The 17,213-nt window shown below is 45.5% G+C and overlaps 1 protein-coding gene across 2 annotated transcripts in view; it reads right to left on the bottom strand.

Annotated features, from left to right (window-relative positions):
- Nucleotides 1-4,459, bottom strand: part of LOC123121239 (pentatricopeptide repeat-containing protein At1g08610) — a 23,580-nt gene extending 19,121 nt beyond the window's left edge. For both annotated transcript variants that reach the window (XM_044541145.1, XM_044541155.1), the window contains exons 1-2: nucleotides 4,200-4,459; nucleotides 2,046-4,004 (exon numbers count right to left, since the gene is read on the bottom strand). In XM_044541145.1, the coding sequence (XP_044397080.1) occupies nucleotides 2,151-3,953 (1,803 nt within the window). In that variant the 5' untranslated portion in view covers nucleotides 3,954-4,004; nucleotides 4,200-4,459 and the 3' untranslated portion in view covers nucleotides 2,046-2,150. The remainder of the gene's footprint in view (nucleotides 1-2,045; nucleotides 4,005-4,199) is intronic.
- Nucleotides 4,460-17,213: the final 12,754 nt, after the last annotated feature.

The following is a 17,213-nucleotide window of genomic DNA, read 5'->3' as shown; positions in this document are numbered from 1 at the left end:
CGGAGCCGGCCACTGCGGCCAGTGGGGGGCGACGATGGGTGGCGACGGTGGGTGGCGGCTGACCGGGCCAGTGGTGGTGTAGAGGCCCGATCAACGCCGTGGTGGCAGCGTACCAGGGCAGGGCGACTGGCCCGGGCGCGGCGGCCGGCTGCAAAGGCAGCGGCTGCCCGTAGGGCCCGGCCAGGTAGAGGCGTATGCCCTGGACGGCGGTGACGAGGTCGTTGAGGATCCCGGTCATCTCCGCCGGCGAGTAGACGGCAACGGGCGGCGCGGTGGAGGGCGGCGGCGTCTGGCCGGTGGAGGCGCCGGCGGTGGAGTCCAGCGGCGCGGTGGGGAGAGCCAGCGGCGCGGTGGAGAGAGGCAGCGGCGCGGTGGTGACGGGCAGCGGCGGGTTGGGTGGTGGTGCAGACATGATCGGAACCGAGCTACCTGATACCAAATTGGTAGGAGCTAGGGTTCTACCGGGTCTAGGCCGGAGGTTGTAGGGGAAGAAGGGGGCTGGACGTGGGCGATCTCGCGGACGCCGGCGACTGCGTGCCGTCGTGCGCGAGGGGAGAGGCGGCGGCGTTGGCAGGAGGCGGCTAGGGTTAGGTCTCCCGGCTCCCTTTGGGAAGCCGAGCAAATAATGATTGCTTCTTGCTTGATTAGATTGATACATCTCCTCTCCTTATATAGAGAGGTTTACTTGACTCCTAAGCAAACGATCCTAATAACGATAAGATAATTGGGCTAAGCCCCTAATAACGATAAGATAACTTGGGCCACAACCCACTGGGCTAAGCCCCTAATATGCCGGTCATAACAAACACTCATAGTCTCTTTCCAGTTTGGTGGATTTTATATTAACACCGATCGATATTGCATGATACATCTAAGTCCTTTCCACCATTCCTAATTTCATTTTAAAATCAACTTTCCATCTAGTGATAAATGTCGTCACTTTAGAGTAAAATGCATCATAAGTCCTAAAATTATTGGAGGTATGTCAGTTTAGTCCTATAACTTTGAAACTGCAGTTTTAGGTCCTAAAACTATTGGAGTTGTGCCAGTTTAGTCCTATAACTTTGAAACTGCAGTTTTGGGTCCCAAAACTATGTAAGTTTTGTTCATCCCAGGTCCTAAGCTTGCATGGCCAGCATTGACCCGCCCCGTGTCGCTTGGAGATGCTTGAATTGTTGCCACGTTGACCCAATGGACCCACCAGGTTAACTTCCACGCCGTCCCGCAGCAGTGACTTTCACATGTGGTCATGCTCGTGCCCAAACAACAACATGCATGACCAGCTCTACGGTAAGGGTATCGGGACAAGGACAGTGTCATGAGAGCGAGGGGGGTAGGATGGCGTCCTCCATCCCGATTGGCTCGGTGTCTCTCCGGCGGCCGCGCCCAAGGAGAGGGATGTCGTCCTCCATGCCGACTGGCTCAGGGTCTCCCCGGTGGCGCGCAAAAACCTCTTAGGGCATTTCTAACCGAACCCCTATAACTGGTTAGTCGAGTAAAATTTACTCCGGCACCTAGTGGATAACAGAGTATATTTTTACTAACCGGCACCTAGCCGATCCCCTATCCGCGATTAGTGGAGTATATTTTTACCCTGGCCCCAAAAATTTCCCTATTTTTACTCCACCGATTGGCGGCCAAGTAAACAGACTGAATTATTCAAAATAGTGCCCTGACCGTGGCGACTGTTGCAAATATAAAATCAGTACAACAAGATTAGGATAGCCCTGTTTGCCTTGATGCAGCAACTGAGTCACTAAAATTCCCTTTATAGAAATAAGTAAACATGAGGCAGTTGAAAAACGAAGTGGTCATGCACTTTGAAGAAACGCGCACTCAACAAAGAACAGAACAGAAGAATGTGTACTCCAATCCAAGGAATGGATAGAAGTTTTCCTTTTGAAACAACACTAGAGCACATATAATCTAGTCTAGACAATATGTTTCAAATGAAAAAGATAGCAGCAATTCACGCTTCAAACTTCATTCATAACATTTGCAACATAAACAGCCATCGAGTGAACATAAAGTGCCTTGTACTGTACCTTTGCTTGCCGAGACACTATGCATGACTTCCAGGAGTTATCTGCTAGGTTAGCTGAGCTCCATATTTCATGACTACGAAGTATCTTGGCATCACGCTCTAGTGGCTAGCCGCTCAACACAACAAGGGAATCTTCTTTCACTATCTTGCAGTCAACTAATTCCTGAAGCAGCCTTTCTGCTTCTTCAATCCTGCCTGATTTCGCGACTCTTCTGACTATAGATAGATAAAATGAGTTGCTGGTGTTTTTAATTTCTGATACCATTACTCGCATTATATCAGCAGCAGCTTCCGCTTTGCTATCTCTGCACAATGCCTGGATCACCATGACAAAAGTAGTTACTTTAACCTGAAAACCAACAGCAAGTGTACGATTCAAGAGCTCTAGGGCCTCTTCAGCCATGTTTTTCCTACAGAAGCACATAACAAGTGAACCATAAGTAATGTCATCGGGACTGATCCCATCACTAGCCATCTCATCAAACAGAGTCATAGCTTTGTCCACCTCACCCTTGTTTGCTAAAGCATCTATCAGGGTGTTGTACGTAATACGAACCAACTGCCATCCATTTTCTCTGATGCAACGGGCTATCAAAAGAGCTTCTTCCACCATACCCTCTTTACATATGGCATTTAGGAGTGTGTTGTGCGTCACTATATCAGGAAAACATTTATCGCTAACCATCTTCTCCAACACACCAATAGCCTGATCGAGATGCCCATACTTACAGAAGTAGTTGATAAAGATATTGTAGGCAGTAACATCAGGCTCAAAATTTGCATGGTTCATATGTGCAAGTAAATCACAAACTTCAGCCCACCTTTTTGTATTGCAGAGAGAATGGAGTAAGATGCAATAAGTTGTACTATTTGGTTCAAGGCCTTCAGCAATAAGACGAGTTAAGATGGTCTTTGCGTCCTTCAGCCTGCCTGCTTTACATGATGCACTGATAAGAGCATTGTAGGTGACAACATCTGGTTGACATCCCTCCAGAGCAAGTTCATTCAAGACTTCCATGGCATGCTTAGGACCACAGTTTTTGCATACAAGATCAACAAGCAAGGTGCTCGTCATAACATATGGTGGCCAACCTATTCTTAATTGCTCTTTCCAAAAGGTGATTGCCCTGCCATACATACGCTGGTTGCACATGCACCTAATCAAAGTGTTAAAAGTGATGCCGTTTGGAGAGATACCGCCATACCTCATGTCCTCCAGTACGTTCATCGCCAAATCCAGCTGCCCTGTGCAGCAAAGTTGCGCAATCAGCATGTTGCAGGTGATGGTATCTGGAATCCCACCTGAGAGCACCATAACCTCAAGGACGTCCCTGGCTTTATTTGCCTTGCCAGTTTTAACAAGGCCACGGATTAATCTAATACAGCTCTTAGCATCCGGAATTTGGCCATGTAGCACCATCTCATCAATCACGCAGCAAGCCTGAATGAGCTTCCCATTGTTGCAGTACCGGCGAAGGTTGCCAGCATAAAACACCCCTTTATCTTTCGGCAAATCAACCCCCTCGTTTGAGTTCTGACCCAAGTGTTTCCACGGCTTAGCTTGCAGGGACAAAATGGCCCTCTCGACATCCCCAGCTGCTCTGACATTTCCAGGGGCTGCACGATCCACCGAACCATCCCGCATTCTTCGTTCTGGCCGCATTACTACCACATTACCCGCATTCTTCCGCTTGGCGAAATCGTCCCCTGACCGAGGCCGCTGGTAAGGCCTCATCACCACTAAATCGTCAACATTTCTCTGTTCAGTTCTAGGGGGACAATCTAAATGCACCGCATGTGCTCTGAAACGGGAAGGGCGCATCATCGAGACGGTGACAACGATAATTGGGGCGGATCCACCTGGCCACAAACCACACCGGTGGCAGCCTGCGCCCCCCGAATGCACCATTCTACTGAACCGCCATGGAAATACGATTTGCCCCTGCGCGCGCCACCGTCCCTACACAAATTGGTAAGGAGGAATTTTGAATCAGCGAAAAGGGAAGATGTATCCGTGACAGCGAGAATTAGCGAAATGACCGGGCAGACGGGGTTTAGGGTTCTTGCTCAGAGGTCTCCGCCACTAGAAACCATTTCACAAGAACAAGCTGCGTACAGCAAAGGTCCGCAGTACAGAGTCGAGATTGTATTGTACCGGTGGTAAGGGTCACACTGCAGCTGGAGCTGGAGTACGAAGCCTGAACTGGTGCCGGGAATGGAGAACGGACGGCGCGAGGAGCTCCGCCTCGACGAGGCGAGGTCACGACCGGAAGAGCTGAGCGGCGGCGGAGGCTCGGCCGGATTCGTCTCGCTTCGTGTGGCGAGCAAAGCGGTGAGGTATGGGGAGCTGCGAGACTGTGCGAGCGGCAGCAGGAGAGAAGTGGTGCACGCCGCCGATGGTGGGATGGGAGGAAGGAAGGAGGCGTCCCACTATTTGACGGGCCAGGGCCGACAGCTCCGTCCTTATGGGCTGCCCACAGCGCGGCCTAGAAACCTTACATCTTATTTTTCTCGCAAAAACATTCAGAAAATATGTTCAAATAATTTTCGAAATTAAAATTACGAAAAATTGAAAAAAAAATCAAATTTTTCATCCACCTTGTGAAAAACAATTGTTACATATTTGAAGAAATATGCAGCCTTTAAAATACGCTCATCATGTATTTTAAAATATTTGTTGTGTTTAACAAAAAGTTCATCACGTATTGTAAAAATACCCACTATGTATTTAAACAATCATATATAAAATATTATAAATTAAAAAGGGGGATAAACAAAACTAAAATAAAAACTTGAATAAAATAGAAAAGAAAAAAACTTGAAGAAAACCTAAACCGAAAAGAAATAATGAAGCAAAAAAAAAACAATGGCTGCAAAATGGTCGGCCCATGTGTGTACGGCCAAAATGACCTTGTCACAACACTTGATCACAAAATGAACTCTCCATGAAATTATTTCACGATCTAACCCTTTTTCGAAACGCTAGAGCCTGTGGCGTTGTTGGTTAATACTGGAATGCCAAACCAGCCAGTGTTGCTGCCCTGGCCCACGATCAGGACGCGGTGGCGTTACTCGCTGACGTGGCAGGATGGAAACGCCAAACCAGCCAACGTTGGTAGAAACGTTGGGCGTTTCTGCCCAGATATTTTAAGTGGTTATGGGGCTCTCACCACCACTCACCACTCACTCTCTTCTCCCCCATTGACATCCCAAGCTCTTGCCCTTTTTTTCCTTTCTCTCCCCCATTTAAACCCTCTCAAGTCCTTGCAAATTGATTGTGTTGGTTCATGGATCCGGTATCATTTCCGTTCCTTGAGGAAATCTCCTTCATCTCACAAATTTGCATTGGTTGGATTTGCGTATTTGGATGGTTTTGTTCATGTGGATCCAAATCCTAGTTCTGAACATTGTTGCATTAATATGATGTTTGTAGTGTATACTAATGAGTATGGTTGGTCCAATAGTGTTGATTTGTGAAGTGGACGAACAAAGCTTCGGGTTTGTGTTATGCTTAATGTTAGGATTCAGGGTTAGGGTTAGGGTTTGGGTAATGCTTAATTTGGATGAACAAAATTGTACTAAGTGGTTTTATATGCAATGTGTTATATTTTGCATTGCCCATCTGTTGTACTTATGTTGCCATTGTTTTTTAGATGGAGAGGATTGTTAATATTCGTTATATTGATAAAGCGGCTTTTCTGAATGTTGATATTGTTGACAAGAATGAGGAAGTGTTGACATTTCTTGAGAGTCCTAGTTATGAGAGGTTGTGGAAGAAACACGGGTTAGATTAAAGTGGATGGATCCAAGTGAGCAAGTTTAATTAGTAGGAAGATATGATGTTCGGACTGGAAACAAGTGTCGAATGAAGAGATTGTTTCCAAGTCCAATTTGCAATGGGTCCATATAAGGAGGCTGGTGCATCCTTGGAAGTCAAACCGCTCGAAGTGTTTGCCACTAAGGTGGTCAAGGCTCCTCACTTTCATGTTGACTTGAACCAGACCTTAGTAGATGATATGAGCCCGATTAGTAGTGTGCCACCAATTGTTGAGCAAAGAGTTGATGTGCAAGCTGCCAATGCAATGAGCCAACCTCATGTTAGCCAATCAAGTGAATTTGATGTGAAAGATATTCAACATGGCAACGAATAAGTTGATTGTTAATGAGTATCCCCAATATGAGTTTGAGGGTGGTGCACCAATCAATGATGATGACCATGACTCCGATCAAGAGGATGAGAGGCACCACAACATTATGGTGACATAGAGGCTCAAGTCAGGCACAAGGATATGGACCCTGTCATTATTTGTCAGCGCGCTTGTGTGGATGACTCGGATGATGAAGTCCTGGTGAATGAGTTGGATGAAGATGGTTTCACGAAGAAAGAAGCAGAGTGGTACACAAAAATCACCGGTAGGGGTCACAAGTGCCCTTGTTTTGTGATGCTAGTCTTGCGCATAAGGCTATAGTTGATGGTGGCATGAGTAAGATAATTGAGGCTATACCATTCCCAAGTAGCACTGGAAGAGCGAGTTGTTATACAAACGGTTTTTGACCCCTTTTCGCGACGGTATTTTAAACCATCGCCTTTCCAGTGTGGGCAGTAGGGGGACCTTCCCACATGACCCAGAAACCGTCGAGATAGGCCCTCCCGTCAGACACGTTGGGCAAAATGAGCTCGTGTGCGATCGGGCTAGCCATCGCATACAATTATATAGGCCCAATCGTTTCCATTCGTAAGTACATCCCCACGGTGAACCCCAGAGAAACGTTTCCCTTCGTATGTACATCCCACATAGTAAATCCAAGGAATATGTTTCTATTCATATGTACATTCGACACAGTCAATCCAAGAAGAACGTTTCCGTTCGTATGTATATCCCACACGATGAATCCCAGACAAATGTTTTCGTTAGCACGTACATCACACACAGTTTTTCCCATCAAATCGTCTGTGATAGCGTTGCCATTGCAGACGATATTAACAATTTTATCGTTTGTGTTATTGAATGCATCACGCGCGGATCCTAGAAGAAACTGTGTAGCATAGGTTGTCCATCACACGCACTTTTTATGTGGAAAATGTTTGCGCGAGGTGGCCTAACGCAAACAATTTTCAAGAGGAAGTCATGTGTGATTGTTCATTGATTCAACATGTTTTCTTCCTAGAAACTGTGTGGATTATCTGAGGTCATCGCCCACAGTGTTGTCTCAGTAATCGTTTGCAATAGTAAAACCCAATAAGCAGGCTAATTGGCCTATATTAATAATCCATTTATTAATCAAATTGACATTTCATATTAAGCACATAATATATTTCATTTTTGTATTATGGAACTAGGATTTCATAATTGAAATACATCTAAGTAGAACATGAAAGAGTTGGTTATCGACTAGAGGGGGGGTGAATAGGTGATTTTTATGAAAGTCTTCGAAACATGGGTGTTTCAAAGACAAACAATAGAAATGACCCTATTTATATGCAGCGGAAGGTAGACTACACTAGGCAAACTATAGTCGAGTATTCAATAAAGTGAAAGCACGAAGACTATTAGCAGCTAGGTAGTAAGGATCGGGATGGAAGATAGTATGAAGCCAATCCGAACAAGTAGTCACTCAGTGAAGTCAAACAGATAATGCAAGCAGGCAATGACTTCACGAAGACAAACTATAAGTAAAGAGAAGTAAGAGATAGAACCAGTAGCTTGGAGAGGACAGCGATTTGTTTGACCAGTTCTAGTTGCTGTGACAACTGTACGTCTGGTTAGGAAGGCTGAGATTTAACTCAGAAGACCTCGTCTTCACCTTATTCCCCTTGAGCTAAGGACACTTAGTACTCGCCCAATCACTCTGGTAAGTCTTCAAGGTAGACTTTCAAACCTTCACAGACTTCGTTCACGGGCAATCCACAATGACTCTTGGATGCTCAGAACGCGACGCCTAACCGGCTGGAGGATTCACAGTCCTCAAGTGTAACAAGTCTTCAGATCACGCAGACAGAAAGACTTCAGTGATGCCAAACACTCTTTGGGCTCTGGGTGGTTTGGGCTTTGTCCTCGCAAGGATTCTCTCTCAAAAGGGTTCGGAGGTGGGTTGCTCTCAAACGACAAAAGTCGTGCACTAAATCTGAGCAGCCACCAATTTATGGTGTAGGGGGTGGGCTATTTATAGCCACAAGGCAACCCGACCTGAATTGTCCTAAATGACCTTGGGTCACTAAGGAACCGACACGCGTTCCAACGGCCAGATTTCAAACACACGCAGCAGCTTGACTTGGGCTACAAGTAAAGCTGACTTATCCGACTCTGGATAAGTTTTGCACTCATTGTCTTCACTCGAAGACATAGGATTTGGTTGATCATCACTTTAGTCACTCTGACATTGTTCACTTGGACCCCACTTAACAGTGCGGTGGTTCCTATGACTCAACAAAGAAGAAAAGGGAACAATGAAACAACTAAGTCTTCGCGCTCCATAGTCTTCATGCGATGTCTTCTCATGTCATAGACTTCACTGTGAATAGCTTCACAGACCACCATTGTCTTCAATGTCTTCACACATTTTTAGGGGTCATCTCCGGTAGGTACACCGAATCAATGAGGGACTACTACCTATGTTATCCTGCAATTCTCACAAACACATTAGTCCCTCAACCAGGTTTGTCGTCAATACTCCAAAACTAACTAGGGGTGGCACTAGATGCACTTACAATCTCCCCCTGTTTGGTGATTGATGACAAACTGGTTGAAGTTTTCAACGGGGATAAAAGTATGTGAAATTGTAAAGGATTAAGATATTGTCTTTGTAAGTGGCAAAAGGCTCCCCCTGAAGATGTGCATATAAAGGTTTTGCTTTCGAATGCAAATGCACATGGCAGGTTGTACTTATGGAGATCATCTTCAACTTATGAAGACAATACATCATGCATGAAAAGATATAACTAGGACAATGACATGCATAATGAAAAATGGATGTCTGCAAGATGACTTCATGCGGAATTTATCGTCGCATCACAGAATAGTAGAAAAAGTAGCAGACGACCATCAAGTTTAAGTGTTACAACTCAAAGAACCAAATGTTTCAAAAGCGAGAGTTGTAAGAACTTGGCAAAAGTATAGCAACCACCCATATGGACCCTCTTGAAGACTATCAACTCATATGCTTCTCCCCCTTTTGTCATTAAGGACCAAAAAGGTTTGAAGACATAGAGCCTCTACTCGTTCCCATGAGGAGTAGGTGAAGCAGCAGGGTCAACATTGAGGTTCGGTGGTGCAGACGAACTTGGTGCAGTGTCGATACGCGCCGAAGTTGGAGGTGGTGAAGTAGCATCATCGTCGTCATCAATGACTCTGGCATTAACAGTTGTCGTGGAGGAGGAGTACTCAGAATCTTCGAGTGATGGAGTCTGACGCAAGACAACATTCATGGGAGGAGTGGTATCAAACTTGAATCTCTCTGTGAAGCCATCGTCTTGAAGATCAGCTTCAGCACTGAGCAATGTCAGACTCTTCCATGACCTCCGACAGGTTTCATGAGCGACAAATGCATTCTTGGTGGAAAGATTTTGAATGCGATTAACATCCACCAAGAGGCTTTGCATCTGACGCTTTAGCCAGTTATGATGCTTATCCTGTTTTGATGCAGGGCAATGAGAAGCTCTCGGTCATTAAGAACACGAGATCTCTTCCGAGGCCTTTGAGCAATTGTGCTTTCAGCGGCTTCAGTATAGGCACGATGAGGTGCACGTGTACGTCCAGCCAGAGGATAAACATGAGTTGTAGCAAGAACTCCTTCAATGGGCTGAGTGAAGCTTTGGTGATCGGTGTTGTGAAGATAAATTGGCTCCTTGACAGGCTCTGGGTATATTGCTTCGACAGACATATCAACCTCTGGCAAGAATATCATATGGTTGCGCGCAGACGACTGATAGTTGATAGCAGAATGAAGGTTGATGAGGCGCATAACCCATGGAGCATAAAACTTCAGACCAAATAAATTAGAGCCAGATGCAGCCAATTGCCTAATGAAGAAGTCTTGAGCATTGTAGTTGATGTCGTTGAGTATTTAGAAAACCAATGTCTTCATGGAGCCTTCAAGCTTTGCTGAAGAAGAAAGTCCTTTGACGGGCCAGAGAGTTCTCCTTATAATATGATAGATTGTACGGGGCAGATATTCTAGGTCTTCAACAAAGAATTCCTTTGGATATTCAGCATCTTGTGGCAGTGGCTTCATCATGCTCAACATTTGGCTCATATTGGGCTCGGGCTTCTGAAAGATGTTCTCCAAAGCATTGCGGTGAAGCTGACAACCAGGCTCATAGAGTTCACCTGGAGTGGGCAGGCCAGTAAGCTCAGTGATGTCAAGAGATTTGGCTTCATGATGTACATTGCCTGTCATCCACTCAAGGACCCATGTCTTCGGATCCCTGTTGTAACCGCAAATATGAAGAGTTGCATAGAATTGCAGCAGAAGTTCTTCATTCCAATTTTCTTTATCAGTCACAAACTGTAGAAGACCTGCATCTCTGAAACAGTCAAGGGCTTCTTCTAAGCAAGGCAAGCCCGCAATGGCTTCGCAGTCTAGACGCATATGGGGAAAGATGCGTCCCTGATTGTATAGTATGCATGAATAGTAACTACGCTGTTGATAACTCCAGAACCGATCAGATGATATTCTTGGCTTGGAATATGGGTTCTTGGCACTATCAAAGAAGGTGTTGTGTGCTATGAAGCCATTAGCGTTGAATGATCCTAGCGCAGATGCGGTACCTGGAAACCTTGGCAGCCTCGGTTTTGGCTTCTGGATCTGAGGCCTGTGCTCCACATGATAATCAAATTGTGTCCCGGTAGTAGGTGGAGGAACCAGAATGGGCCAACGAACAGTGACAAGCTCACCTTGATAAAATGCTTGCTCAATGGTGTGAGGCCTTGGTGGCGGTACAGGAGCAGAAGCATTGACAAGGTCTTCAGACTGCACATCGGTGGCAGGTGCATCATTGGCTTCAGACACCGTATTTACTGTAGGTGCCACATTAGCGTCAGCCATGACAAAGTCATTAGCTTCAGTAGTGTTGTTTGTGGCCGCCTCAGTATTTTCAGCCTCCACTTGAGTAGTTGGAGGGTTCTACACATTCTCCTCGAGAACATCTTCTTGGTTGGTAGAGGGTGTGGCAACACGTTCTTCTTCTTCTTCACGGGTTTCTTGTGGTTCTGCAGCTGATGCAGCCGGTGTATCTTCAGCAGCTTTGGCTTCAGATTCAGAGACATTCATAGTGGGAGTGGCTTCAGGAAACACTTGTCATGCAACTGAGTTGTCTTGCACTTCTCCTTCTGGAACGCTCGATGGAGTGACTTGTGGCCTTGGTCCTTTGCGAAGCCTGCGAAATGCGGGCGACGCTTTTGGAGAGGGAGTTGGCTGGACCACATAGTCGTCATCATCAAGCACCAGAGTGGTGACTTGAGGTGGGGGAGTACTTGGAGATACTTGACTTGGGGTGTCTTGTTGTGGGTGATCAGCCCATGAAGCATCCTGAGTGATTGGTGTCAAAGGACGACCAATGCTGATGAGTTCGTTGTTCGTGAGAACAAGCGATGATACCATTTGGTGCTCGATCTGAGGAAGGACTTCATCATCATTTACATTGTCTTGGGGACCAATGTCTTCAGCTGTGATGGGATTAACAGCTGGAACTTCTTCAGCTTCAGGAGCCTCTATAGAAGCAGGCTCATGAACTATTATCTGACGCTCTTGGTTTTGGGATGCCGGACGAGCAAAAGAGATGGGTTCGACAACAAGGGGCTCTGTGGGAGTAGCCCGATCTTTCTTCTTTGTCTTTCTCTTCTTGGTTGGTGGAGCATCGTTAGTGGTGTTCTTGGACTTGTGCTTTCTGGCTTCGGCTTCAGCTGCCCTTGTTTTCTTCAGTTTCGAAGCCGCCATGGGGACCTTAGGCTTCGAGCCTGTCATGCTGGCAGGGAAGACAATGCGAGGTGCTTCCCGCCCTGATGCTTCATCTTGTGCCACATCAGGCTTCTTCTTTTTGGGAGCCATCTTGGTGTCTATGCCAGGACGCCCAAGTGCCTTGCGCTTTTCAGCTTCATTGCAAGCTTGAACACATTTGGCAGTGAGGTTTTTCATACGCTCGTGTGAACCTTTGGCCTCTTCACATTTCTTGTGAAATGCCTCCTTGAGGTCATGCAACATCAGCTTGAAGTTTTGAACATCAGCCACACTGAGCTCGGCCATGTGCTTCTTGAACTGGGCTTTCTCATAGTCAATTTTGTTCTTCAGTTCAACAATTTTCTGAGCCAGAGCCAGCTCAGGAGCAATGGCGCCTTGGAAGGCAACGCTGATGCCAATTGGGAGCTGAAGATCATCAAAACTGAGGATTGGGTTGTCAAACCACTCATCAATGAAATTGTTTAGGATGCCCACATCAAAAAGGGGCAGATTGTTGAAGATCTCTGCCTCTTGTTTGCTCTTAATTAGCTGCTCAAGGGCATCATCACCACACTCATCGTAAGTTGACAGATCAATAGCTTCATTCTTGTCTCGCAGCACGGTAGCTGGGGTCAGTGCTTGACCAGAACTCTTGACAATTTTCTTCTGGGGCTTCTCTTTCTTCTTGGAGACTCGAGATAGATCTTCAGAATTAGTAATTGCTGCAGGAGGAGCAGTGATGAGTGGCTTCACGGGTGCCATCATCCCGAGGAGCAGATGGACCGGGGTTGAAGTCAAGTCCAAATGCCTTCTTGTTCAGCACAGCAGAATCTTTGGCAAACTTGAAGTTGCGCTTGAACAGATTGTCTTCTCGACACCATAGCAGAAAAGATGGGTCAGCATTCTCTGGCTGTGGACCGCGAACCATGCACAGATAGAAGCCTTGATCAATAGCTTCAGACAGGGACTGGGGTTGAAGATTTTTGTATAATATATCTCCCCAGGGCTGCTTGATGGCATTCTTCTCAGCATATTCAGCCGTGACAAATCTGTACTTGTACCACTCTTCAGCCCAACATCTTCGAATCCATTGGATTCAAGTTTTGCGTTCACCATAGGTTTCTTCAGGGTTCGTCTTGAACATTTCATGCAGATCTGGTGGCAAATCTTTGGATGTATTTTTGCGGTGCTGTCTGCCGCCCTTTCTAGCTGACGTATCTGTTGCCATGAAGCTTAAACTGAATGGCTTCAGAACTTGCAAGGGCTTCCGACGGCTGGTCAGACAAGAACTGGCTTCAGGAGAATTTATGTGACTGTAAGAATTCTGCAAATGAATGCAGACTATGAGAACCAAGGGATTCTCCCACGGACATGTACCCGTGACAGCATTAGAGATGCGAGGGAAGGGGAAGAGGTCATATGCATTCTCAGAAGATTTTTGAAGATAAATCAATTTGAAGACATTGACCTCATAGCGCGAAGACATTCACTTATTTGGTGAGAGTTGGTTCCAGATTTGTACGAATCCAAGAATAGGTACAAGTGAGGAATCTAACTTGTTGTGAAGCATAAGTGAATATACTAAGCATGATATGAGATGCAGAACAGAATAGATTCATCAGATAGACATAGAAACACTTTTGGTGAAGAACGATGAGTCTATCAGATCAAAAAGATAGTAAAAAGTGAGTTTTAATTACCACACGAAGAACTGCTAGATGGAACAGAGTAGGAGGCCGAGCAGTTCAATCTCCCATGCCCTAACTTGGCGACGGAAGACACCTACGGCGGCGGCGAAGAAGACGAGGTCTGCGGCCGGCGTGAGGGCGGCGTCGGTGAGGTCGCGACAGCTAAGCGCTTTGTCGCTGGCGTCGTCGAGAGCTAACGGTGGCGCTAGGATTTGTGCAAGTTGGCGAGGTGGGAGAAGGATTTTGACCGTGATCTGATGTGTATTTATAAGGAAAGGGACGACACAACGCAATTATGCAGGTGCCCCTGGCGGTTCACATCTGAAAGGCACGTGACAAACATGCAACACATTGGAAGTTGTTCCATGTTCCCACGCATGCCTGGACTGTCAGGGTGGTCGTTCCGGCTTCTCTGGGTTCCAGGCAATAAGGATATAGCATTAAAAACAGATATGATTCTTGTCTCTATATCTTCTGCTGACAAGGATGCAGAGAAGACATTCAACGGTTTCAATAGATGCATATGACTTGGATAGATAGAATTTGAGGTAGAAGCATAGAAGATGTGAGGGTCCGATCACATTCACTTAGATCAAAAGATTCAAGCAAGAAGTCATAGCTATAAGTGAATACTGTAGAGGACAGAACACAAATATGTATATATCCTACTATAAGACCAAATCAACAAGGTGAAGATAATTATGAACTTAAGTCAAGGATGAAGATAAATCAAATTTGAAGACTTTGCAATTTTAACGCCAAGAAAAAACACTTCAAACAAAAGTTTGGTGGTGGCGTTACCCACCGTATAGGAAGTATTAGACCCAGACACGGCGCACAATTATCGTGGCGCTCCGAAGTCGAATTCCGCATTAATGTATTCACATTTAGAGTGTATGTCTTAATTGATTGAAGATATACATTACTTCGTGTGTTGCACATCTAAGTCATCAATATGCATAAGTGTTAGGATGTGTGTCCAATCACAGGACATTTGAGGATTCCAAGATATTTAGCTCACACCGCAACTTGCAAAACCTTTTCTCATCCAAGGGCTTTGTGAAGATATCTGCCAATTGCTCTTCAGTGTTGACGTGAATGATATCAATATCTTCCTTCATGACATGATCTCTGAGAAAGTGATGACGAATTTCAATGTGCTTTGTCTTCGAGTGCTGAACTGGGTTGTTGGCAATCTTGATGGCGCTTTCATTGTCGCAGTAGAGTGGCACATGCTTCAGGTGAACACCATAGTCCTTGAGAGTTTGCTTCATCCAGAGAAGCTCAGCACAGCAAGATCCAGCAGCAATGTATTCAGATTCAGCAGTGGAGAGAGATACACAGTTCTGCTTCTTTGAAGACCAACAGACAAGTGATCGTCCCAGAAAGTGACATGTGCCTGATGTGGACTTGCGATCAACCTTGTCACCAGCATAATCAGCATCTGAGAATCCAACTAGATCAAACTCTGAGCCCTTTGGATACCATAATCCTAGTGTTGGGGTGTAAGCCAAATATCGAAGAATTCGCTTCATAGCTAAGTGATGCGATTCCTTTGGTGCCACTTGGAATCGGGCACACATGCAAACACTAAGCATTATATCTGGCCTAGATGCACATAAATAAAGTAAAGAACCAATCATGGAGCAGTATACCTTTTGATCGAACTCTTTACCATTGGCGTCGGGACTCAGGTGACTTTTGGTTGGCATTGGCGTCGTGTATCCTTTGCAGTCTTGCATTCCAAACTTCTTTAGGCAATCTTTGAGGTATTTTTCTGGAGATATGAAGATGTCGTTGCGTTGCTGACGGATTTGGAGACCCAGGAAGAACTTCAGCTCGCCCATCATGGACATCTGATATTGCTCTTGCATCATGTGACCAAACTCATCACTGTATTTCTTGTCAGTGCAATAAAAGATAATGTCATCCACATAGATTTGGCACACAAACAGTTCACCATCATATGGCTTCGTGAAGAGTGTAGGATCTAGTGAACCAGGTTTGAAGCCTTTGCTCTTCAGGAAGTCTTTGAGTGTGTCATACCACGCACGAGGGGCTTGTTTGAGGCCATACAATGCCTTGTTGAGCTTGTATACCATATCAGGATGTTTTGGATCTTCAAAGCCAGGAGGTTGTGCAACATATACTTCTTCTTCAATCTTTCCATTGAGAAAGGCACTCTTCACATCCATTTGATACAGAAGGATGTTGTTATGATTTGCATAGGCTAGCAGTATGCGAATGGCTTCAAGCCTAGCCACCGGAGCAAATGTTTCATCAAAGTCAATCCCTTCAACTTGAGTATATCCTTGAGCAACGAGACGAGCCTTGTTTTTGACAACTTGACCATACTCATCTTGCTTGTTGCGATATATCCATTTGGTGCCAATGATATTGTGCTTACGAGGATCAGGACGCTTGACCAATTCCCACACATTGTTCAGCTTGAACTGTTGAAGCTCTTCTTGCATAGCTTGAATCCATTCAGGTTCCATGAAGGCTTCAACAACTTTCTTGGGTTTAGAGATTGAGACGAATGCAAAGTGCCCACAGAAATTTGCTAGCTGTGTTGCTCTCGAACGAGTGAGTGGACTAGGTGCATTGATGCTATCTATTATCTTCTCAATCTGTACTTCATTTGCAACACGAGGATGAATTGGACGAAGATTTTGCTCTTGATAATCAATGTCATCATTTGGAGGGTTGTCTTCAGGCTGAGCATTGTCTTCAGGTTGATTAGGTGCAGAAATGATAAGTTCCTCTTCAGTCTGAGCCTCAGAAGGTATGATCTCTCCAGTTCCCATTTGCTTGATTGATTCACTGGGAGGTACTTCATCTAGCACATTTGACAGTTGCTCTCTTTGCGAGCCGTTAGTCTCATCGAATCGCACATCCACAGTTTCAACCACTTTATAGTGAAAGAGGTTGAAGACTCTGTAGGAGTGCGAATCCTTCCCATAACCAAGCATAAAACCTTCATGTTCGGTGCAAATTTTAAAGTGTGATGTGGATCCTTGATCCAGCACCTAGCACCAAATACTCTGAAGTAACTGACATTTGGCTTCTTACCAGTTCGGAGTTCATAGGATGTCTTCTTTGGAAGCTTGTGAATATAAACACGGTTGATGATGTGGCATGCAGTATCAATGGCTTCAGGCCAGAACTTCCTTGGAGTCTTGTACTCATCAAGCATCGTTCGAGCCATCTCGATAAGGGTTCTGTTCTTGCGCTCCATGATGCCATTCTGCTGAGGTGTGTACGGAGCAGAGAACTCATGAGTGATGCCCAAACTATCCAAATAAAGGTCGAGGCCGGTGTTCTTGAACTTTGTGCCGTTGTCACTTCTGATATGTTTGATCTTGACACCATAGTTCATCATGGCACGATTGGCAAAGCGTCTGAAGACATCCTGCACTTCATTCTTGTAGAGGATTATATGCACCCAAGTATATCCTGAATAATCATCAACAATGACAAAGCCATAGAGGCAAGCAGTGGTATTAAGAGTAGAGTAGTGAGTAGGGCCAAATAAGTCCATGTGT

Source organism: Triticum aestivum, chromosome 1B (assembly GCF_018294505.1).
Source record: "Triticum aestivum cultivar Chinese Spring chromosome 1B, IWGSC CS RefSeq v2.1, whole genome shotgun sequence".
Taxonomy (NCBI): domain Eukaryota; kingdom Viridiplantae; phylum Streptophyta; class Magnoliopsida; order Poales; family Poaceae; genus Triticum; species Triticum aestivum.
Note: the sequence above shows the minus strand (reverse complement) of the source record. Positions and strands in the feature narration are given on the sequence as shown.